This window comes from Eptatretus burgeri, chromosome 20 (genome assembly GCF_056783735.1).
Source record: "Eptatretus burgeri isolate ZD-2024b chromosome 20, Ebu_testis_v1, whole genome shotgun sequence".
Taxonomy (NCBI): Eukaryota; Metazoa; Chordata; class Myxini; order Myxiniformes; family Myxinidae; genus Eptatretus; species Eptatretus burgeri.
In genome coordinates this window covers 2437566-2461889 of record NC_140980.1, presented here as the reverse complement: position 1 = coordinate 2461889, position 24324 = coordinate 2437566, and the positions used below count along the sequence as shown (strand labels likewise).

Genomic DNA, 24324 nt, shown 5'->3' with positions numbered 1-24324 from the left:
ATATTTACAAAGACGCAACAAAGGATACAGTTTAGACTTCTGATATAACGAACTGACACACTCTTTCCGAATACGAAGACAGGCACCATCAGAAACATACTCCCAGGAAAGTTAGAGAGCAACAGAGAGATGGGGGGGGGGGAGAGAGAGACAGAGAGAGAGAGAGAGAGAGAGAGAGAGAGAGAGAGAGAGAGAGGAGAGAGAGAGAAACAGAGAGAGGGGGGAGAGAGAGAGGGAGAGGGAGAGAGAGAGAGAGAGAGAGAGAGAGAGAGAGAGAGAGAGAGAGAGAGAGAGAGAGAGAGAGAGAGAGAGAGAGAGAGAGAGAGAGAGAGAGAGAGAGATAGAGAGAGAGAGAGAAGAGAGAGAGGGAGAGAGGGGGAAGAGAGAGAGAGAGAGAGAGAGAGAGAGAGAGAGAGAGAGAGAGAGAGAGGGGGGAGGGGGAGTGGGCGGAGCTTAGGGAAAGTGGACGTGGTTGATGAAAAGTGGGAGTGGCGTAGGAAAGAGGGCGTGGCTTATGAAAAATATTGTGTGGCTCAGGAGGTGTGATCAAACAAGAGCATTGAGAGAAGTTTATCGGGTTTTCTGTGTGTGTGTGTGTGTGTGTGTGTGTGTGTGTGTGTGTGTGTGTGTGTGTGTGTGTGTGTGTGTGTGTGTGTGTCTGCAACGTGAGGCTCCACAGCACAAACCAGCAAACCGATTATTTTTCAAATGGTAGTCCTTCAAAAATAGGGTGTCTATTTACCGTCATTTTTTATGAGGAGTGCCAGTTGGCAAAATATGCAATAGGAAAAATCTTGCCAGGCAGAGGAACAATTGTATGTGAAACAATACGTCTTGGCAATGAATCTTCGTCGGTGGATCGGTCAGAATGAAAAGCAGAGTATTCAGCGCTTCAATCCTAGCGAATCCCTCGTCGCCTACCGGCTTGTATAATTTGTCTCTGATACAAAATCCAACCTTGAGAGAAAAAGTTGATAGGTTCATCGTGAAGAAGATGATAAGTACGAAATTGAAACTTGGGCTTGGAAATTCAAAAAACTTATCGGCTCTAATGATGTCATTAAGACTGAAGAACAATTAGCTGATTAATTACATAAACCAATATTCACAAAGTTTCATGGAAGGAAGGTTTATTCCAAGGAAGTTGATTATATCTGGTCCGCTGATTTGATTGAACTCAATAATGATAAGGGGTACAAGTATGCTTCAACCGTTATTGATTTTAGGAGTAGATACGTATGGGTTGTCCCTTTAAAAAACAAAACAGGTTATTTACTCTTATGTTAGCCTTTCAACAGATATTAAATAAAAGTCAGAGAAAACCTAAAAAAAATTGTGGACTGATGAGGGTAGAGAGTTCTATAACAAGACATTTATGAATTTTCTTTAAAATAACAGCATTACATGATACAGTACCTTTAATGAAGGAAAAGCGGTTGTTATTGAGCTCTTCAATCGCACTTTAAAAGAGACGACATAAAAAAATTTACCCAACTCGGTTCTCAACAATGGTCATCTTTTATTCAGGATATTGTAGATAAGTATAATGATACGATTCACACCTCAACGAATACTAAACCATCAGAAACATTTACAAAATTAGAATATGAAAAAGAGATTAATGTCAGAAAGCCTAAGTTCAAAGTTGGTGATATCGTAAGAATATATAGGTGGAAATCTCATTTTGAAAAAGGTTCTACAAAGCAGTGGACAAATGAACTTTTTAAAATCGTTGATGTGATAGATACAGTTCCTTGGACTTATTAGGTATATGATTTAAAGGGGGAAGAGATTTTAGGTTCATTTTATTCACAGGAATTACAAAAGACAAAGATAAATTGAATTTTTTGACTCCGCCCCTTTTTAAACTCCGCCCCTTTTGACTCCGCCCACACAAGCCCCACCCACACAAGCTCCACCCATCCACACAAGCTCCACACAAATAAACCCCACCCCACACAATCTCCACACACATCAACCCCACCCCACACAAGCTCCACCCACAAAAATCACATTCATCATATTCACATAATTAGTGATAAGTTAATTAGTTCCCCACACACAACACGTTGATTAAATTGAAAAAATTCTCCACCCAGCCACACAAGCTCCACCCACACATCCACACAAGCTCCACCCAAACATCCACCCATCCGCACAGGCTCCACACACATAAACTCCACCCACACAAACCCTGCCCACACAAATCCCACCCACACAAACCTCATCCACAGAAGCCTCATCCACACAAACCCCGCCTACACAAACCCCACCCACACAAACCTCATCCACAGAAGCCTCATCCACACAAGCTCCATCCACATAAACCCCACCCACATAAATCCCACCCCCACAAACCCCACCCACACAAGCCCCACCCACACAAACCCCACCCACAGAAGTCCCACCCACACATACCCCACCCACATAAACCCTGCCCACCCCCCTCATCCCCCTCTGTGCGCCCCCACCTTTGACCCCCCACTCCCCTCATCACACCCCACCCTTCCCCACACACACACACGGGGATTTATTAAAAATATTAAATATTCAGTTGTAAAAATAGATAATATTTCCAAGCAGTCTGTGCCAAATGTCTTGAGTTTCATGTCAGATTCCTGCAGACGATTAACTTGTGTGCTTGGTTCAACCAGATCGGTGTTTCAACTGAAAAATAAAAATAAAAATAAATAATCAGTCAAAACTCAAGGGAGATATAAAAACAGATGGATAGAGAGGCAGACAGAGACAAGTAGAGAGAGAGACAGATAGATACACAGGGAGACAGATAGATAGACAGAGAGACAGATAGATAGACAGAGAGACAGATAGACAAGCCGGTAGGCAGACATGGGTAGTCGATTAAATCGAATTTAGTCGTTTTTCAGCCGTTACTAGCCAACAAAAGCGTCCATAGCAACGGTTCTTTCTCACACATAACTAGGACATACCATGAACCCACCATACCAGTTTCATGTATATCTGACTCATAGTCTGAGATATAACGAACTTCGTTTTTTATATTTTTTTCGACCAGTGTTCATTCAAAGTCTATCTTCTCCGACAGTTTTCATGGGAGCGGGCTGAATTTTTTTTGTCAAGGACGCTGAATGTGTTGCCCACAAACGATCATAGTTTGATTTTTGAATTTCGATATTTTTATTTTTTTAGATTTTTTTTGAAAATTTCAAAGGCCCGTTGCTAGGCAACCGAGGGGTCCATAGCAACGGTTCTCAAGCGCGCACAACTAGGTCATGGTATGAACCTACCACCAGAGTTTCATCAAAATCGGCCTACGATTAACGGAGTACTGGCCTGGACAGACAAACAGACAGACAGACAGACATAACGACGGAAAACCTGACAATCAGGGTAGATAGATTGACTACCCAACAGACATAACGACGGAAAAACTGACAATAAGGGTAGATAGATTGACTACCCAATAGACATAGACAAAGATAGAGAGACAGACACACACAAACACAAATACACACATGCACGTGTTATTTCTCACCTTGAAGTCGGGTCTTTCAAGATTAGAGGACATGACAGAAATGATTCCCAGTCGCTAATGGTATTTTTTATTTCTCTTCTGAAAATCCGAATCTCTTCAAGAAAGTCGTTTATTTTTATCCATTTGTCGTTTAATTCATATAATTCGTTCTCCACATCAGTGATCAACGATGGGGACATCCTGTTAGGAAAAGACATACAACAATTATTGGCTGTGCAGTGATTTAATTGTTTTAAACAATAAATAATAAATTGGGTTGTGAAATCTCACCTGTCATCTGGTGAAAACGATTGATCCGTAAGGTTCTTGTAAGAATCTGAATGCTCCATTCTGTGAATGCAACGCAATCGGCACACAGCTTGTTTATATGAACCGTGAGTCATGACGTCATGGGATATTACAAAACAATGGATTTCCCAGGGTGTGTACCAGATCGGAAATGATGGTTCGGGCGAGGCACCTTGGGAACGACGTGGGCGATAGTGTAACGAATTTGGAAACCTATCGCACACAACATTCAGGTCCTATAGAATATATATATATATATTGTTGCGGTCTTCGCGCCCGCCGGCGTGCGACGGCCACGTAACTCGAATCGCGGCACGTCGCCCACCGGACGGACAATCCAGTCGTGACCCTCTCAGACTAACGCCGGGAATCAGTCACGGGTGGACCTTTCGGTCTCACCGCGATCGAGCCAATCAGCCCCCGCGTGGGATAGGGTTGCTCGCCAAATTCGAACTACCTAAGTACCCACGCGGAGGGTAGACCGGGCGATCGCACCTCGCCGCAGGTCGACTTCGGACACGGGCCACTTAAGCGACCCGTTCCGTACTATCAGAATAACCGAGCGGTGTTATCGTCGACCTCGACGGTTCGATTAATTATCGGGCGTATTCAGCCCACTACCAACCCTTTACGTGAAGCAAGATGGGGATTCAATGGAGGAAAAGACGAAGCGAAGCGGGAGAACAGTTCAACAATAAAGCACATTTATTCGCGACGAACGGAAAGCACACAAATACAATTCCACCAAATGCACACAAAAAAAAAGAAAACACAATTCCATTTACACAAAAAGCAAACATAAAAGTGAAAACACAGTGCAGAGCTAATACCGACTACCGAGCACACGGCAACACTTATACAATTCTACTTCACAGACCGGCGCCGACAACACATACCCAAAACCAAGGAAAAGAAATACCCTCAAGGATGAGGTAGGCCTGGGGCCGAGACCTGGTCGGGCCTACCCGTCTGGTGATGAGACGCGGAGCGGCGATGGCCCCGCAACCCGCGGGCCTCGTGGACAGTGCCTGGCAGGGGGGTGGGAACGGGGCCCCCTTGGTCGCACTATCTCAGCGCGGGGGGAAACAGGAGGGGGTTGCTGATGCTCGGGGTATAGAGGATCTTTATTATGTGCGCGACGAGCGTCTCCACCTCGGCCAGGTCGCGCTGCCGGCCTCCCAGGGGTGCAGCTCCCTGCACGACGCGAGCACCCCCTCGTCCGCCCTCGCCGCCTCTCCACAGCTCGTCCCCTCCGTTCCGACTTCAACGCACACGACGAGCAGCTCCACCGCCCGCGAAGTCTTGACTCTCTGTTCCGACTCCTTCGCCTCGTTCCGACCTTTACTACTTGTTTGTGACTCCGACTCCCGTTCTGCTGACTCTCTCGTTCCCGTTCTGCTGACTCCCTCGTTCCGACTTTTACGACTCCTTTTACTGACGAACACCGTCCTTTTATCCCCCCGTAACTTCGCCTTTGACCCCCTCCCTTTGACCTTTCAACTCGCTCCCCATTGGCCCGACAAAAAGTGGGCGTGAAGGCTTTTTGATCCACAAATTTGCATATATCGATCGCCCTGGGGGCGGGGCCAATTCGCCCCTCGCTCACCGATTGGACGGCAAAAAGTGGGCGTGTGTCGTTTTGGATCCGTTTTTGAAGCAGAAAATCCGTGATTTTGTACACGCTGTTCAACGTGCGCCCTACACGAGTCCAGCATCGGTGCCCATGAGTGGCGCGAGGCGGGGGCGCTGCGATGGTGGCGAGTTGTGACGGTAAAGGTCGTGGCGGTTGTGGTGAAGCGGTGGTTGTGGTCGGTGGTTGATGTTGTGGCTGTGATGGTGGCGATTGGTCCAAAATAAAGATAGTAAAAGAAAAACGGCTATCCTGAAGAGTCGCAGCACGTATAAATGACATGTATTCCCACTAGACAACGGGTTTGGGCCTAACTACACATGCACTTACCGAGATACCTCACCTAAGGGACCTGAATGGTGGTTTGCGAATCTGGTAACCACAACACTACCCCTTCCTTTTTACAGACTCGTCCCGAGTCGTCAAATTTTCGTGTGCCATCATGTGTAGTTTTCCCCTAGTACATTTTACCTACGGATCCCTGAGTGCGACATTCATGGTATTCGTGTCCCCAAAATAAATAACCTAAGGGCTGCGTAACTATCTAAACAAACTCACTCACACGGACGACTTAAATAAAATTGCTGGCGCTAGACAGACATGCCGGGGGCGCACTCATATTTACAGTACATCTTAACCTTAACTTACAAATCTTACACTAAACCATGGCCCAGGATCATTGAACTCTGCAAAAGAAAGCAGTTAGCAGGGAGCCAGGCTGCCCACATGCAGTCTCTGACTCAAACAATGCAGGTGACAGGGAACGTGGCTGGCTGCTCACACGCAGTCCAAGGCCTTCCTTTTTGAACTGAACTCAGTGAACCACAACGGTGCTTGGGCTGCACAACGCAGTCTCCGTGCCAGCTCAAGTGGCACACGCAATGAGCACAACGAATGGATGCATGGACACAAACACGGTGCACGGGCTGCCACTGCAGGCCCGTGTTGTAGCTGCCAACAGGGCAGTTCTCGCAGCTTGCAAACTGTTGCCTTGATCCTGGCGCACATGGAAATGAACAGGGGGGGGGAAAGCAAAAATTGAACGGGGCTGGTGAACGTGGGCAGTGGGCATGGCATGGCAAAGGTGAGCAGGCAAACACAGCCCGCAGAAGAAGGCCGCTGCAGGCAAACACAGCCCGCAGATGAACTGGCCGGCACAGGCCTTGAAGAAAACAGCCAGCAGATGAACTGGCCGGTACAGGCCTTGCAGCACAACAACAGCTGCCGATGAAGTTGGCCGGCCTCCGCCCCGAAGAAAAACACGGCCAGCCGATGGAGTTGGCTAGCCTTTGCCGTTCAGTGGAGGTTGGTGGAGGGAGTGCGGTGGTGCTGGCCACTTGGAAGGCGGGCTCGGACCTACCTACCTGTCTCCCTCCCAACCTATCGCCTTTGCCTGTCACTGTACATACCCACTCCCTTAATTTGTCAAACCCCAATTTAGCCCCAACTTATTTTTTTTGTTGTTTTTATTTTTACTTCCCCACTATAAATCGTCCCCTAACCCCCTTTATCGTCCTTGTTCGGCTAACCTATACTGTCACCTTGCCTACTCCCAACCCCTACGTTCCCTTCCCGGAGGGGAACAAGGGAGAGCTAACGTCCTGTGTCGAGGCCCAACGAAGCCTCAGAATGGCCTCTCCAGAGTTCGGCGATCTATAACCCAAGTGGGTCCAGCGGCCCACAACGAGAGCGAGGGGATGGATGGTGCGGAGGGGTACATCTCCTAATCTACCCTATCCATTTAACTGCTAAACTACCCCGGGGCTTTCAACAAGTGCCTCTCGCTTAAACTATTGGTTCTATAAACCCAGATTCCCGTCGCCTGTGTTGGTGTCCTCACAATTTCGGGCCTCGCCCCCAATTTTCTCTCCGTGCCCTCACACGGTCTCCTAGGCTGGGACACGTGGCTCCCTTTGGCAGGCACGACCCTCTGCCGAATCTCCCGCTATGGCACCCCCGGGCACTACACTGCCTCCGAGCCTACCAGCTCCCTAACACCGAGGTGCCCCCCATGGCACCTCCCCTGAAACGCACACGTGGCAGGCCGGCCTCCCGGGCCCCTTTCCGAGGGTCACCCGTGCCCACAACACTGCCCACGCGGCTAATGGCGCCCCGGGCCCCCGCACCAAGCAGGCGCACCCGTGCCCACTACTCTATCCCGGCCCCCCATGGGCCCTTGGCCTACCGCGGCCGACTAGCCTGGTGCCCGGGGTACCCACTCAGCGATACTCACCTTTCGCAGCCACGCTCCCAAGCCCGTCAACAGGGCTCCTGCACCCCTCCAAATGGGTCTCGAGCCTACTTTCCCACCAACAACAAAACGACCTCCATTTTTCAATTTGACTAACCCAGCTAACTCACTTTATACTGACCCCGGGGTCCCTTGGGTGGGAGTCACTCCTCCCCCCAATCACTCATCGCACCATGCATTCCCCATTCGCTCCACTCACACAGACCCGCTGGCCTCACTCACTCAACATGTACACGTACTCGCCTCACAACCCTTCAACACACTCACCGCTGAACTCTGCCATCCTTCTAACTACCTCCCCTAACTAACTCGTGCTCCCACGTCGTCCCTTATACTACAGCACGTTCCTTTTAACACTACGTAGCTAAACTACGTCCCCTCTACACACTCACAAGTCTGTCACGGTCTCCAAATCAATCATTTTATTTCCCATTTTCCCATCCTAAATCTGGCTACAATCCCTCTAACTAATCCATTCCACGGACTCCATGAGGACTTACCCCTGCCCCATGAATTCGGTCTAGCTAAGCTAACCCTTCCCCCTAACTAGTTTCCATCCTGTGCCCAGGGTAAGGGGGTCTTTCACCCCTCGCCCAGGAATCCTGTACACCCGAAAGTGAGGCTTGTTTTTCCTTTTTTTTTTTTTCATGCCCAGCACCTGCGCGGCAACTCAGAGCTCGCGCACTTTGCACCTGCCCGTGACGTCATGCAGCTGCACGTGTTCCTCGTCCCTCCTTGGACGGGACCATCCGGCAGAGATACCCCTCCTGCCGGATTCCAACCCCACGTGCAGCCATGACGTCACCGTGCGCATAAAAAAACAAGCCCCAAGTCTCGAGTGGTTCCCCACGCGAACACATGTGCTTTGCCCGTTGGAGCTTAACACACACGATCGCGTGGAGAACCCGTCCGGTCCAAATCCATTTACCTGCCTAAACTTTGTCCGTCCGCGGGATCGGCAAATCCACCGCGTGCGTTTCCGGACCGGGACTTCACTCTCGTAAGCGAGCACGTGGCGGTCTCGTGCGTTGCACAGCACGAACCGCGTGCTCACTGCTGGGTGAACCCGGCACGGTCCACGAAATAGCTACAGCCGCTACTCGGCTTTCTCTCCTCTGTCGCCGTCTCTGTCGCCATTCAACCCACGCACACCTGCGTGTTACGACGCACACAGTCCACTCCATTAAACTCACACCGGGAGACGCGGCTGCGTGCTCCCGCATGCCAACCGACATCTCCCTCACATACCGCTCTCTCACACACACGGTCTCCCTTGCACAACCCATACCACTCACACGTGGTGCTCCATTCACTCGTGCCTCACTCACACACGCGGGGGCACTCAACCGCGGTTCCTCATCCACACACGGTGCCTCACCCACACACGCGGGGGCACTAACCCGCGGTGCCTCACTCACACACCGTGCCTCATCCACACACGGCGTGCTGGGAAGCACGTACTCCGGCACCATCGCCACCACACCACTCACACGTGGTGCCTCACTCATACTGGCCGTTTCACTCACACACACGGCCTCACTCACACACGGTGCCTCACCCACGCACGGCGTGCTGGGAAGCACGTACTCCGGCACCATCGCCACCACACCAATCACACACGGGGTCGCTTCCACACACGGGGACGCACTCACACCTTGCACCACACACACAGGGACAACCATACTGGGGATTCGTGTCCCCACAAGGGTCTCCGGGGCCTCTATACCCCCCAAGCTCTCCGTGCACCTGTCCACAGCACCCGTCCCCTCAACCTCGCAAAGCACGACCGAACTCACCTGGTCGTGACTCACCTCAAGGGGGCAGACTCCCTCCCCTCGTTCCTGGAGGAGTCCATCCAGGTGCTCGCACCGGGTCTCTACCCAGTCCGCCAGCTCACCCCCATTATCCTCCACTACCTCCGTGTGTGTGTGTGCGTCACTTACCCCGTCTTCATCGTGTAGTCTTCCCTCTATCGTTCCCATCTCCCGTGTCTCTGCCAACTCTTCACCCTTTACCTCTCTTGTCTCAACTATTATTTCTGTTGTCGTCACCTCGTGTCTCGTCTCACACGTTTTGGTCTCCCCATTTAATTTTTCCCTTTCGGTCATCGTCACGACCCTCGCCCAACACGTTCCACGAATTATTTTTTCACCCGCCTCCACCGCGGGCCTGTCAGCCGTTGCACCCCCTTCCAGCTCGTTTGCTCCCACACGTGGAGTCGCCATTTTAAGTTCCCTGCTCACGGCCTTCATGCCCGCCTGCAGGCTTCGGCCCATGTTCTGCGTCTCACCCCGTAGTTCTTTCATTTCTTCCTTCATGTTCTGTGTATTCGCATCCATCGTCGTTTTCACTTCATTTGTATTTGTATCCATCTTTTCATCCATTTTTTGTGTATTCGCATCCATCTTTTCGTTCATGCCTTTCATTTCGTTCTTCATATTCGCATCCATCTTTTCGATCATTTGTTTGTTCATGCCTTTCATTTCGTTTTTCATTTCATTTGTCATTGCCGCATTCATTTGTGCCAGCATGGTGAATAGCTGGGCCATGTCGGATGCACTCAAGTGAGCCGTTTCGGCAGGGGTTGGGGAAGGGTCTTGGTGGAGAGGGGGGGGGGAGGTGTCATACACTGCGGCCGCTGCCGCACCCACCTCGGGCCCTGGGTTCAGTTGGGCGAGTCCGTGTTCCTGCACAATCAACATTTCCTGCTCGGGGATTCCATCCTGGACCATGGACTCTACATTATTACACATATACATTTCTAATACCCCCGGCTCCCGCTCGCCTTGAGACGCCATCTTGCTTCTCGTGAAGGGTTAATTTGCTCGCTCGTAATTTGGAGGGAATCGGGGGTCGCTTCTCTCACCCCTGGACCGATTCCCGTGAATTTCGCTGGAGACAGGAGAGCCTGTTGTCCCGTTCTCCGATACCAGTGCCGTAAGGAGGGCGATGAATTTGTATCCCACTTCTGACACCAGTGTTGCGGTCTTCGCGCCCGCCGGCGTGCGACGGCCACGTAACTCGAATCGCGGCACGTCGCCCACCGGACGGACAATCCAGTCGTGACCCTCTCAGACTAACGCCGGGAATCAGTCACGGGTGGACCTTTCGGTCTCACCGCGATCGAGCCAATCAGCCCCCGCGTGGGATAGGGTTGCTCGCCAAATTCGAACTACCTAAGTACCCACGCGGAGGGTAGACCGGGCGATCGCACCTCGCCGCAGGTCGACTTCGGACACGGGCCACTTAAGCGACCCGTTCCGTACTATCAGAATAACCGAGCGGTGTTATCGTCGACCTCGACGGTTCGATTAATTATCGGGCGTATTCAGCCCACTACCAACCCTTTACGTGAAGCAAGATGGGGATTCAATGGAGGAAAAGACGAAGCGAAGCGGGAGAACAGTTCAACAATAAAGCACATTTATTCGCGACGAACGGAAAGCACACAAATACAATTCCACCAAATGCACACAAAAAAAAAGAAAACACAATTCCATTTACACAAAAAGCAAACATAAAAGTGAAAACACAGTGCAGAGCTAATACCGACTACCGAGCACACGGCAACACTTATACAATTCTACTTCACAGACGGCGCCGACAACACATACCCAAAACCAAGGAAAAGAAATACCCTCAAGGATGAGGTAGGCCTGGGGCCGAGACCTGGTCGGGCCTACCCGTCTGGTGATGAGACGCGGAGCGGCGATGGCCCCGCAACCCGCGGGCCTCGTGGACAGTGCCTGGCAGGGGGTGGGAACGGGGCCCCCTTGGTCGCACTATCTCAGCGCGGGGGGGGAAACAGGAGGGGGGTTGCTGATGCTCGGGGTATAGAGGATCTTTATTATGTGCGCGACGAGCGTCTCCACCTCGGCCAGGTCGCGCTGCCGGCCTCCCAGGGGTGCAGCTCCCTGCACGACGCGAGCACCCCCTCGTCCGCCCTCGCCGCCTCTCCACAGCTCGTCCCCTCCGTTCCGACTTCAACGCACACGACGAGCAGCTCCACCGCCCGCGAAGTCTTGACTCTCTGTTCCGACTCCTTCGCCTCGTTCCGACCTTTACTACTTGTTTGTGACTCCGACTCCCGTTCTGCTGACTCTCTCGTTCCCGTTCTGCTGACTCCCTCGTTCCGACTTTTACGACTCCTTTTACTGACGAACACCGTCCTTTTATCCCCCCGTAACTTCGCCTTTGACCCCCTCCCTTTGACCTTTCAACTCGCTCCCCATTGGCCCGACAAAAAGTGGGCGTGAAGGCTTTTTTGATCCACAAATTTGCATATATCGATCGCCCTGGGGGCGGGGCCAATTCGCCCCTCGCTCACCGATTGGACGGCAAAAAGTGGGCGTGTGTCGTTTTGGATCCGTTTTTGAAGCAGAAAATCCGTGATTTTGTACACGCTGTTCAACGTGCGCCCTACACGAGTCCAGCATCGGTGCCCATGAGTGGCGCGAGACGACGGCGATGCGATGGTGGCGAGTTGTGACGGTAAAGGTCGTGGCGGTTGTGGTGAAGCGGTGGTTGTGGTCGGTGGTTGATGTTGTGGTTGTGATGGTGGCGATTGGTCCAAAATAAAGATAGTAAAAGAAAAACGGCTATCCTGAAGAGTCGCAGCACGTATAAATGACATGTATTCCCACTAGACAACGGGTTTGGGCCTAACTACACATGCACTTACCGAGATACCTCACCTAAGGGACCTGAATGGTGGTTTGCGAATCTGGTAACCACAACAATATATACATATATATATATATATATATATATATATATATATATATATATATATATATATATATATATATCGGTAAGTATGTGTTATAGATAGCTTCCATGCCCGTGTTTAAAGGGTGATTAAATGTAAATGCGCTGTGAGTTACTTTGAGAGGGTTTTTATTTTTATTTTTACACCTTCCCCCCGCTCTGACCGGCGCCATTGTTGTTCGTGCGTTCAACCACTAACGTGGGCGGGGATTCGTCTCCCCTCAGTTCGAGACTCCGCCCAGGATGGGAGGTGATCAGTCAGTCTGATATCAGTCAAAGCTTTCATCAGTCAGTCTCAATTTTACATTTGTTTGTATGGGAGGGGGAGGAAATCAGTCTCCTATTTTAGACTTTTGGGGCTTGAGTCAGTCTCAATTTTACATTTGTTTGTATGGGAGGGGGAGGAAATCAGTCTCCTATTTTAGACTTTTGGGGCTTGAGTCAGTCTCAATTTTACATTTGCTTGTATGGGAGGGGGAGGAAATCAGTCTCCTATTTTGGGCTTTTGGACCTTGAGTCAGAGAGTTTTTCCCTTTTTCCCCATTCATTTGAATGGCTGCCTCAGAAGCCCCATTTATCCTCTACTCCTGCCTTTCAGGATCAGGAGAAAACAATGGTGTGGAGATGCACCCAGACTGCAGGAAGACCCTGAAGGGTTGTTCCCGCAGTCGCCTCAATTCGAGCTGTCTCAATATGTGAGCCAAGTTCTGGACATGAGCTCCCAGTATGGAGGATACAACTCCATCTGCAACCTGGTGAGTCAACCTAACATATCTTCGCTCTTCGGGGACTTCATGCACGTGGCCGTGCCGAGAGCATTCGGGTTGTGGTGGGACCACTTGTCCCGATGGACACCCAGTCGTTGTCCCAAGAATCCCGAGTGGTTTAAAAGCCAGGATTTCATCGAGTTACTTTTCGACGAGCCCGTCTTCCCTACCAAGGTGTTGGTCATGGAGTCGTACCACCCTGGGTATGTGGTTCGGATACTGGCCAGGTCCTGGGATGACAGTGAAGACTCTGCTGTGTGCAGGTACCAATGACCCTTTTGCTTTCAATCTCCAGCGAGTTTTAAAGTCTTTATGCTCGCGAGTCCAAAAGGGATGAAATGACCAATTATCGTTTGCTTTGAGAGTATGTTTACCCGCTCACTGGTCTTACATGATGATAACGTGATTTCAATAACATCTTTGTTATTTCAATGGACGAGTTACCCAGTTTTTATAACATTTGATCTGCAGATGGTGGACAAAATATTGGATACCCCTGGGTAAATGAGTGTATATTGAAAGCAACAGCTTCCACACAGGTGTGGCCCATGTGCCCAGCAACTGACATCCCAGCATGCTTAGGGTCATGTATGAAATGCTGCACAGTCCTGGTTGCCGATAATTACGGCTCGCATGGCTGCAAGAGGAAAAACCTCAGTGATGAGTTTTTCCCCCTTTTAGTAGCTTGTTCGCCTTGTATTTATTCTTCGTTCTTTATTTTCCCCCAATCTCGTCTGTTTGTTTATCTTTTACTTTTTCTCTGGTTAGTCTTGTGTTTTCGTTCATCTTTCCCTTCCTACTTTTCCCCGACCTTCCTCCTGTCTGGAAGGCCTTGTACACCGGGCAGGAAGTTAGCCTCACGCTTCCTTTCCTCCACCTCACTCCCTCCCCCACCTCTTTCCAAGTGTTGTCCCCGCTCTCCTCAGGACTCCGGCATGGCGAGCAGGTGCCATAACTGCGTCCGATTCAAGTTTGAGAAAGCAGGACCCGTTCCACCAAGTACGGTATTGTTTGGCCTGCTGGAGGTCAAGGCTCAGGATTTTTTTTGCTCCCCATTGGGCCGCGGATTTGAGGTTCCCTTTCATTCAGCTGAAAGGTTTACCGACTTTTGGGTGAGGTGGACTACTGCTCGGTCAACTGGGTCTTTGGCTGAATGGGCAGTCGAGGCCCTCTCTGACCATGAGAGGGTAGTGACGGCCATCCTCCACAATGAGAGTGTTACCGATCACGATGTGCAGTATTGGTTGGCTTGATATGTTGAAGTGAAGACTACACCATTATATATCTGAAATGGTCTGGGTATATGGACCGGGACTCGGCAATATAGGGTTAAGTTTCAGGTCAAGGAGGAGGGGACGGTGACTCATATCCCTAATTGGATTATCATTGGAATGGACCGTGAGCAAGTGTTTTACGCAGGATGTCGCAGATGCGGACAGGATGACAATTCCCCCATCCACAGAGCAGGTGTGTTCACCCACTGGTTTGATGAGCATGACACTGATGTTATCCATATGTCATGGCCTTCTCAGTCTTCAGATCTGAACCCAATCGAGCATTGATGGGATATTGAGGAACGACGTCTGAGACAGCATTTTCCACCTCCATCAAATTGATGTGAGTTGATTGACTTTCTCGTGGAAGAATGGTGCCACATCCCTCCTGAAGAATGTCACACCTTGCTGGACTCTATGCCACGGCACATATTGGCCGTACTTGCCGCACATGGTGGCCCAAAGCCCTGTAAAGTGACTTTACATTGGTGTTTTCATTTTTTTGTCCACTACCTGTACTTTTTTAACATGTCTCTTCCTTCCTCCAACTCCCGATTGTCAATCCCGACATCCTCTGCCACTCACTATCCCAATCCCCCCTGAAATCCGTTAATTGAGGCTCTCCAATTTGAATACCACTTTGTGGTTGACAAATCCCATTTGAAGACCACTTTGTGATTGAATGATTGAATGCTTTTCCGGAAATCGCATGGAGATGGACCCTTAAAGCCTCGTGTTGGCTTACTGGCTGAGGTGGCTGACAAGATCAGGAAGGGCAGGAATTTGTAACTTGACTATGGTGTCTGCAATAGCTCGCCTCCTCTTCACGAAAGACACCATGGGCTCTTTAATGTCCATCCGAGGGACGACACACATTGATGAATCACCTTGCCTGTGAAGCATCAGGATGACAGTTTGTAACTGGGTCGGGATTCGAACCCAGGCGAGACGGCTTGAAGGTGAGTGTGCGTACCTCTGGAGTCTCGACCATCCTGTCAGCCCCCTATTGTAATGTAAGATCTTCATCCTCAAGCCATTACTTTACACAAAGCAAAAGGGGATCGTTGTGTAAATTTTGAATAGAACATCAAGTTTCATTCATTTATTTGTTAATTTAATAATGTGAGTCATGTCCTTTTACACATCCGTTTGTATCACATTAGAGATGATGTTCGACATGAGCCACACCCTAATACACAATGTCTACTTCATAGTAAAATCAAAAGGACACTCCTCAAAAGGTTTACTTTGGTGATGTACGATGCAGGTGGCGGACGCTGTGGTCCGGCCCTGCGGACACCAATCTTCCACCGAACGACCCATTCACGTTTTCCCCACCGATACAACCACCGGGTTTTGCGACGAACGTCCTCCGTGTCGAGTTCAGTTGCTCCGTGAACGCTTACCACGTGGAACTGGCCGCTGTGGTTCTGTACGGTATCCCCGTGGACATCATGCAACCAAAGAAGAGCAAGAATGAAGATCTTGCTGAGTCAGAAACACTTCGGCAGAAACAAAACACGATGGAAAGAAGGAGGAGACGAGATATGGTTGAACATATGGAGGAAGAAAGGAGGGTGGACGAAGAGGAAGAGAAGCTTTCCCCCTTCACAAATAATGGATATTTTGACCTTTTACCTTTCGAGGTGAGTATGTGAACCCCAACTCGTCATCTTTTCTTCTTCGTTTAAAACTTGGTTTTCCAGATCACATCATCTCATTGTTTGACTTCAGAATGGTTTCATACGATGGTGTCTATATTGAAATGGCTGTCCAAATCTGTTTGTGTTTGGAAGTCCTTGATGGTTAACTCGTGGTTACCTGGGTTGTTTTAACGGTTACTGTTTTATCATTCGATTGACATCCTTGACTACCTGGACAGTGACAGCTGGTCAGGTTGATGCACTGATAATTAAATAGATTTTTGTTTTTTTTCTGCCTTACTTCCACGACAGATTATCGAAATTATTTTATCGCACCTGACACTCCCTGAGCTGTGCTGCCTCGCTCAATGCAGCCGTACCCTGTGTGACTGCTGCTACAACCCTTCTATGTACAAACACCTGGATCTCAAACCTTTCTGGCCATCTCTCTTCGAGGAGGACCTTCTAGCTTTGAAGCCTCGTCTCACCCATGCACGCTCGCTCAGTCTCTCATGGACTGGAAACAATGGAAAATTCAGTCCTACGGTCCTTAAAAAGTGAGTAATTGAATGCAAAGTTAGTAATCGATGGCCTGGGTTGAGGTGAACCGTCTCCACTTCTCTTTCATTCTGATCAGTTTCCTCTCCTGTCTCGTCTCTTACCGCTTCTCTGATCACCAACAAACTTAGTCGACATAATTACCAGTCACAATTCTTCTTGCAGGATATAGATTTACTTACCACTCTTCAGTTTATCCAGGTTGACCAGATCAAAAGTAGAGTTTTCTCAAAGCGTTTTCCATGCTGAAGTCACGGAATTCCGGTGCTGGACGCCATTGCGTCACGGAATTGTTGCTGCTGCTGTTTTTATTTCGTTTAATTAAGTTTTGAGCGGCCCTTCTGTCCTTTCAAACCCTTTTCCATGTCCTCAGCAGTCCTTGACAGGTGGCTCTTCCGACGTCATGATGCTTCGGAGTGGTTGTAGTTGTACAGTCCTCACGTCCTATCACATCCCTTCCCATCAACATTCCTTGACGGTTGTATCCAACTGCTATTAATAAGCTTGGTCACCCGATTAAGATTGCTTATTTTGACTTTGGTAAACCAGCAATGAGATCGATTTGTGAAGCTGTTCAAAATAAAAGAACAACAAAAAACAACAGAAAAACACCCGTGAGTGCACCTCAGCAGTGAGGGGCCAAATGGCCTCGTTTCTTTCTTTCCGTTTCATTTCTTCATTTTCAGACACACACACACACACACACACACACACACACACACACACACACACACACACACACACACACACACACACACACACACACACACACACACAAACTATCCTTGCAGTGGTTCGAGGGGTTCTACACATGGCCTGACCCTGGGAACCCCCAGTAAGTATCCAAAATTTGGTAGGGATTGACCTCTCCGTTTTTTTCCCACAAATGCATGCCCGTAGGTGCCTGCCCGTACGTGCATGGCCGCACGTGCAAACAACAAAAAAAAAACTTTCAAACGGCGTGCCAGAAACAACAACCACACAGGCCGTTCCTTCGCTCTCGCGTGCCCGTACGTGCGTAGCCGTACATAAAAAACGTTCAAACCGCGTGCCAGAAACAACAACCACACAGGCCATTCCTTCGCTCTTGCGTACCCGTACGTGCGTAGCCGTGCATTAAAAAAAACTTTCAAACAGCGTGCCAGAAACAACAACCACACAGGCCATTCCTTCGCTCTCTGGTGCCCGTACGTGCGTGGCCGTATGTACAAAAAAGACAAACAACTTTCAATCAAACACACGCTCTCGTGGCTGTTCCTTCGCTCTCGTAAACGACGACTGGATTGGGGCATTGTGTTTATCTATAAATGCGCATAAGAAATGGAGAAATTATTGGAATACAGTGAGTCATCACTATCCGGAAGTAGTGCGTGCCCGTACGGAATGTTCACATCATTCCACGAATTATCGCTTGTATTGAAGTATTCCACCACAGTAGCAAACGTGGGGCGATGTGAAGTTGGTTTTGAAGTTCGTCTTGTCTGTCACGGCTTTGTTAAAAACACGATCCCAATGTCTAACTGCGGTACTTTTTCAGTTTCCTGGGTGAGTTGTCTGAGCACCTAATGCACCTGGAGTTGGCAAGCTGCCATTGGATCACAAACGAGTCCTTGGAATCTATAACCATGCTCTGCCCAAACCTTCGTGACCTGAACCTGTCGTCATGTAACCGAATACCACCTGAGGAATTCAGGCAGCTCTCGTCCTTACAGAGGCTACAACGCCTCGTCCTGTACCGAACGCGTATAAATGTAAGCTGTTTATCTATTTTATGTTCGTTTACTCCCTCGCAATTTTGTCATTTATAAAACCATTGTAAGTAAATCTAGATTTTATTTCGTAGCAATGTTAAATCGAGAGGAACTTATGAAGCGGAAATTTCATGCATTTCCCGTTTAACTTTGCTTCCATAGCCCATTGAACGAGGCAAGGAGGATGTGGCCTTGGTAGAGCCCTTTTTTAATTTACATGGTCCACTGCCTGTGAGATTTTTTTTGAATCTCCATGAGATTGCAAATGATTTTGCCAGCTTCGTGTCACCTCCATGATTCATTACCCATTGCTGGCATGGTACCACATTGGTTCTTAGATCCTCAGACTGGTTCCTGGATCTTTAAAACTCCATAAAACGTTGAATTCTGGAATAAGCTACCGAAGTGAGTCTTTCTCTCTCTCATTGTGCTCCATGAATGGGAAGGGGATTATTTTACCAGTGTAAAAGGATAACATCGAACTCCCATCTTGTTTCAGACGGAGAGTCTCTTGTCGATAACTTCCAAGTGCACGGAGTTGAGGCATCTCAACCTCAGAGACTGTTCTGAGGTACGTGCACCTCTTTGTTCCACCGCAGAGGTGTTTTACAGTCAAACGATAGTCCCTTATGATTGCGAAGACAAACTGATTTACTTCCAGCTTGGGATGAGTTCATCTGATTTGTTGATATTTCGTTTCCTCGTCACATAAATCTAAACACAGTCCATGTGTGGTTATGATGAAACATGTTAAAATTTGCATTTTTTGGTTGGTGACCCCACCCCAGGGGGCATGACGAAAAATGATTGTGTTCTTGAACATTCTTGCCATGTGGTGATCACAACTACCAAGTTTGGTGAATTTCTGCCCATCTGTTTAGGAGGAGATAGTGTGACGGACAGACAGACAGAGCTGATTACAATTCCCACCTGTTTTTTCAAAAAGCTTCGGGATAATGAAGGAATAAAATTTTAATCAAAGCTCGTGCCTGAAATATGAAAGGAGACGATGACTGTATGTTTGTCGGACACTGCCGCTGATGACATCTTTGTTGGAGATTTGTTTGAGTTTGAATGTCCCATATGTTATGGGATTCGCAGAAGCATTTCCTTCCCCTGCAGCAATGGGTGTCACGATGCATGTTCCTCATCTTTCCAACCTCAGGTGGAACATCCTGACACGGTCTTACTCAGTCTGGCCTCAAACTGCCAACAGCTTCACTCGCTCGATATGTGGAGATCCATCGGGCTGACGGAGGTCGGATTGGCATACCTGACATCCCGGTGTAAGGATATCGAGGTACATGGCCCGAGAGAAACACAATGCTCGAAAGTTTCTGCTATTGAATAAGGAGAAAGTGGAATATTTGGGACAAAGAAAATTAGAGTTTCACAAGAAATGATGTAGATCGTTCAATATCACATCAAATATATGATTTGTATCACAAGGTGACTGAAGTTGAAAGCTTTTGAAATTTTTTTTTTCTCCATTGCAATAGGAACAATGTTGTCTGTTTTCACCTTATCTCAGAAAGAATGTACATATTCTGTACAGCACCTGCAGCAATGGCATTGTTTTTCAAAATGATATTCGTCGCATTTACTTGCAATATTGGGCCTTGCGACATACCTCCGACCGTTAGCTTGACTAGCGTGCTCAGGTAGCCATTGTCTCATTTTGAACCTGCCTGTTGAGGTTCGCTGCATCGCCTACGGACTCGACTGGCGTCCGAACGACCATGGGTGCACATCAGGTTGACCAATTCACTCCTCTCACCCCTCCCTCTCAAAGGAACCATCACACTCTTCCACCTCCAAGGTTCCCACTCACTTTTATCAAAACAACCCCCCTTACCCTTCTCCCTCCAGTCTTCCCCCTCATCCTCTCTCCAATCTCCCCCCTCACTCCCCCTTCTTAAAGTTGCCCCCCCCTCACATCCACAAAACCGTCTCCTTCCCCTGCACTCTCACCTCCATCTCATCACTCTACCTCCTCAAATCCTCAACTGCCTTCTGCCCCCTCTCTTATTACTCCCCACTGTTCCTCAACCCAGCACCACAGAGCCTCCTGTTTGTTTGTTTGTTTGTTTGTGAACAGTATTACGGAAAAACTCCGAGACGGATTTCGACGAAACTTGGTGGGGGGGGGGGGTTAGGTCTGGTCCAAGGATCATGCCATTAGATTTTGGACTTGGTCCAAAATCCAATATGGCCGCCATGGCAGCCAATTTGAAAAAATATTTGAATTTTATTATATTTTATATAATTATAATTGTAATTGCAATTGAAAAAATTATAATTGCAGCTGATTTTGGAACTTCAGGTGGATATACCCACGTAAAATCAATTTCTGTCTCAAGGAATCTAGTTATGACGAATGATTGAGTATGTAAAAGTTAAAAGTAAAAGGGAAAGTTGCAAACTATAACTCTGTGAGCACTGTTGACGTCAAATTGAATGAATAGGATATCAGGTTCACTTGAGTGACCTCGCAGTATTGGCGGCGGAGGTTTTGCACTCTACCGAGTGCTGCCCCTCTAGTTGTTCTTGTTCGGGCCTGGGGTTCTGAGCTCACCACGAGGGGAAGCACTCGAGTTTCTCCACAACACCCGGTCGTGAGGCCGCCGACCACAGATAACTGCGTGATCCAATGGGCTGAAATTCTTCCACACCCAAAGCCACTTGATTTGGACTGCCAACTTTGCAAGTTTATGCTTCTCTGTTTATACTTCTACTTATGTTGATTTAATTGTTCCACACTTACACTGTTCCACACAGGACCTGGACCTTGGCTGGTGTTCGCATGTGCGGGCAGGCAGTGGTGCTCTCGGTGAGATGGTGCGAGAGCTGCCCAGACTGCGCCGACTGGTGTTAACGGCTAACCGCTCCGTCAGCGACACTGACCTCGAATCACTCGCCAATCACTGCCCTTCACTGGAGCAGCTCAACATACCTGGTACGGTAATTGAGGAGATGATGGAACTGATGTGGATGGATCCAAGAGGGTCACAGAGGTTGCTCGATGTGTAAGGAAAATATATATTGCAAGTAGGAACGACAACGGGACTTGGTGGAATGCGTACCTCCTCCAGGCGGAACCGTTTACGTTTTGTGGTCCACTGATAGGCTGGATCTTCATCGGGGCCTGAATCAAAATCTAATCTGCTTGTTCTTGTCACCTCCACAACTCATCCACCAAGCTTCATCTGAATCCGTCCATATAACGTTTTGAGATATCGTTTTTGACCCCCTATCTATCAATGGTGAAGAACTACTCAGAAAAATTCTTGTATCCGGTTCCAGATCTTCACCAAAATTGAATCATTTTGTCCTTATTGTCCTGGTGGATGTATGCGCTCCACTGAGTGCTGTTGTACTGTAGTTTAGGACTGTGTTAACTGCACACCAAAGCTCCAGATGACTTTGAGCTATTTTTTACCCTTGTTTGTCATTCATTGGTGCGATTATATCTGTGTGCGTGTGGCAGGCACTCCGCTGGTGACCGCGAGAGGGATTTTTCACCTGCTCGATACCTGTCGGCATATGCGCTTCCTTGACGCTTCCTTCTGCTTACGGTTGGAAGAGGAGATGGCCTTCCAATTGACAAATCGCTTTCCACACGTCCACATCAAGTATACCACCTTCCAGTGAGGTCACATGACCCACTCAGAGCTGCAAACACCTGAGGAGCACTCTGATCCGTGCATGAGAAACCGATTGTATCATGTCGGTGATGATCGTCCAAATGCTGAACTTAATTACAACCAAAGCTACAAGTGTAGTGTTATCAACACGTTTATCAAATGTGACGTTTTATGAATCCTTTTTCAATTAGACCTCGCCTGAAAGGATTGCTATTTATTTATCAATATAATCCACCACACGTTCAAATTGATAAATGTTGTGCCAATAAATGTTACCAAACTCACAACACCCTTTTTGGAGTGTTCTTCTTTCACCTTTCACCCCCCTGCAGATTTTAACAACAGATGCAAAGGCTCTTTGTTTTATTTTCTACATTGTCCAAGGTTCGTGGAGGATTTTCGGACCTTCCTGCGAAGAGGTACAAAATGTATAACGTTCCGCCATCACGATCGGTTTCGTCGTGTAATGTTCTGTTAATAAGGCGTTCAGCTGAGCGTAGGTTTTTCCATGTTGGCGGAGCTGGGTCACACAAGTTCTTCACTAACTTGAACGAGTCTGCTCCCACAACAGCCAAAAATAAACTCACCTGCAGATCTTCATCAATCCGGTTTGGCGCCAAAAACGCGTCGCATCTGTCCGTGTGTCGTCCTCGAACAACTCCACTTTTTCCTCGAAAGGCCCAATATTCCGAAACACCCAATATTCCCCCACACTGCCAGGTCTTGAATATACCTTCCCACGTCCGATCACCTTCGAGATTCCATCATCATCGCCAGTTTGTTATAAACTTAAGAAACGTCTTCACGTCCGTATTTCAGGAAAGGAGCAGGCCCGAGTGAAGGACACGAACGATGTGGAACGACTCCATAGCCCAGTATCCGTTTATTATACGCATGTGCAGGACCCGCTACGTCATGACGTCATTCAACACAACACTGAAGTATCGACAAGAGTAAATATGGTATCCATCCATCCATCCATTGGGACCATACTCTGTGCAGAGCATTGGTGCTGCCGAAACAGTCTCCTTGGGTTTTGGGCACAATCCTGGACACAATCGCCACTCCAACACAATATACCATCAAGCTGGCACTCATTTTGCCAACCTCAGAAGGATGACAGGCTGAGTCAACCCCACCTGGTATTAATTCAACAGCCAAGGACATTTGAACTCAGGGTCCTCGGATCCCAAGCCCACTACTCTCGCCATTAAGCCAACACCAGGCACAAATATAGTATCACCTGATCGAATACCCCCGGAACTTTTTTGTGTTTCTTGGTCTGTTTTGTTTTGTCACGTGATTGACTGGTGTACCACAGAACACGTCCTCCATGATCGGTTCACCCCAGGACAAGGAGTCCGGACCCGGTACGTGTCGTTTGCTCCGATTGTTTATGTTTCAGATTATGTTGTGAAAGGGAAGATCGAGTCGGAGTTTATCGATGATTCGTTCCTTCGATATGAAGGTTTGAATCACAAACTCATTCTTCATGTCATAGTTTTTGTTTTTTTTATAAGTAATGATAATAATATAACACGACAGATAAGAGTAAATGTAACAACAGTATACCCGGCACTTATTATTTCCCCCAATGTACAAATCACCATCAAGTTTGGTAATGAATCAGAACAAGTGTTCTGTGTGTTCTGAGGTTTTTCGTCATTTATCAACCTTGAATGAACATAAACGAGTTCACACTGGGGACAAACCGTTCAAGTGTTCTGTGTTCTGCAGTGTTTCATCGGTTGTCACACTTAAATAACCACAAACTAACTCACACAGCACTCTACACCAAAGATAAATGGTGTCGCCTGTTCTCCAACCAACAGTGGCTCGGCACCAGACAAATGGGAGAAGATTAAATAAACAAAGCTGGAGCTTAGACGAGAAGGAAATCATCCTCCACTGCAAAGTCTATACTATTGGTAAAGGAGAACAGGTGTAAATTACAGATAATACACAGGAAAGCGAAACATAAACAAACACAGCCCCAATGATTGAAAAAAAATAACAAAGGGAAATTATAAAAATAAATATCTGCAGATACAGTGTGACAAATTGGGAGAATGACAAAAGAGCAGGAACATTAAAAAAAAGGAGGTTGATGGAACAAGAATCGACAAGGAAGGCTCTTTGTGACGGTAAAGAAGAGATCAAATTAGTTGGGATGGAGAACGAGTCATCAATAATCAAGACCAAGGACACGACACTAACACCTCAAAAAAAGGGCG

General features: G+C 48.2%; 2 protein-coding genes across 6 annotated transcripts in view; one reads left to right on the top strand and one right to left on the bottom strand.

Annotated features, from left to right (window-relative positions):
* LOC147008314 (F-box/LRR-repeat protein 4-like) overlaps positions 1 to 22377 on the top strand; it is a 26986-nt gene extending 4609 nt beyond the window's left edge. For 2 of the 5 annotated variants that reach the window (XM_085865106.1, XM_085865105.1), the window contains exons 2-9: positions 13052 to 13483; positions 15762 to 16140; positions 16450 to 16694; positions 18233 to 18446; positions 18946 to 19017; positions 19612 to 19746; positions 21225 to 21402; positions 21934 to 22377. In XM_085865106.1, coding sequence (XP_085721232.1) covers positions 13167 to 13483; positions 15762 to 16140; positions 16450 to 16694; positions 18233 to 18446; positions 18946 to 19017; positions 19612 to 19746; positions 21225 to 21402; positions 21934 to 22097 — 1704 coding nt within the window. In that variant the 5' untranslated portion in view covers positions 13052 to 13166 and the 3' untranslated portion in view covers positions 22098 to 22377. Of the gene's footprint in view, positions 1 to 11952; positions 12178 to 13051; positions 13484 to 15761; positions 16141 to 16449; positions 16695 to 18232; positions 18447 to 18945; positions 19018 to 19611; positions 19747 to 21224; positions 21403 to 21933 lie in introns of those variants that run through there. The other 3 variants (XM_085865108.1, XM_085865109.1, XM_085865107.1) reach the window with 2 other exon arrangements.
* Positions 2536 to 5807, bottom strand: LOC147008315 (uncharacterized). The gene is made up of 2 exons (XM_085865265.1): positions 3518 to 5807; positions 2536 to 2667 (listed from the first exon to the last, which is right to left on the bottom strand). Exon 1 carries the CDS (start codon positions 5715 to 5717, stop codon positions 4767 to 4769), a length of 951 nt encoding a protein of 316 aa, XP_085721391.1. The 5' UTR covers positions 5718 to 5807; the 3' UTR covers positions 2536 to 2667; positions 3518 to 4766.
* Positions 22378 to 24324: the final 1947 nt, after the last annotated feature.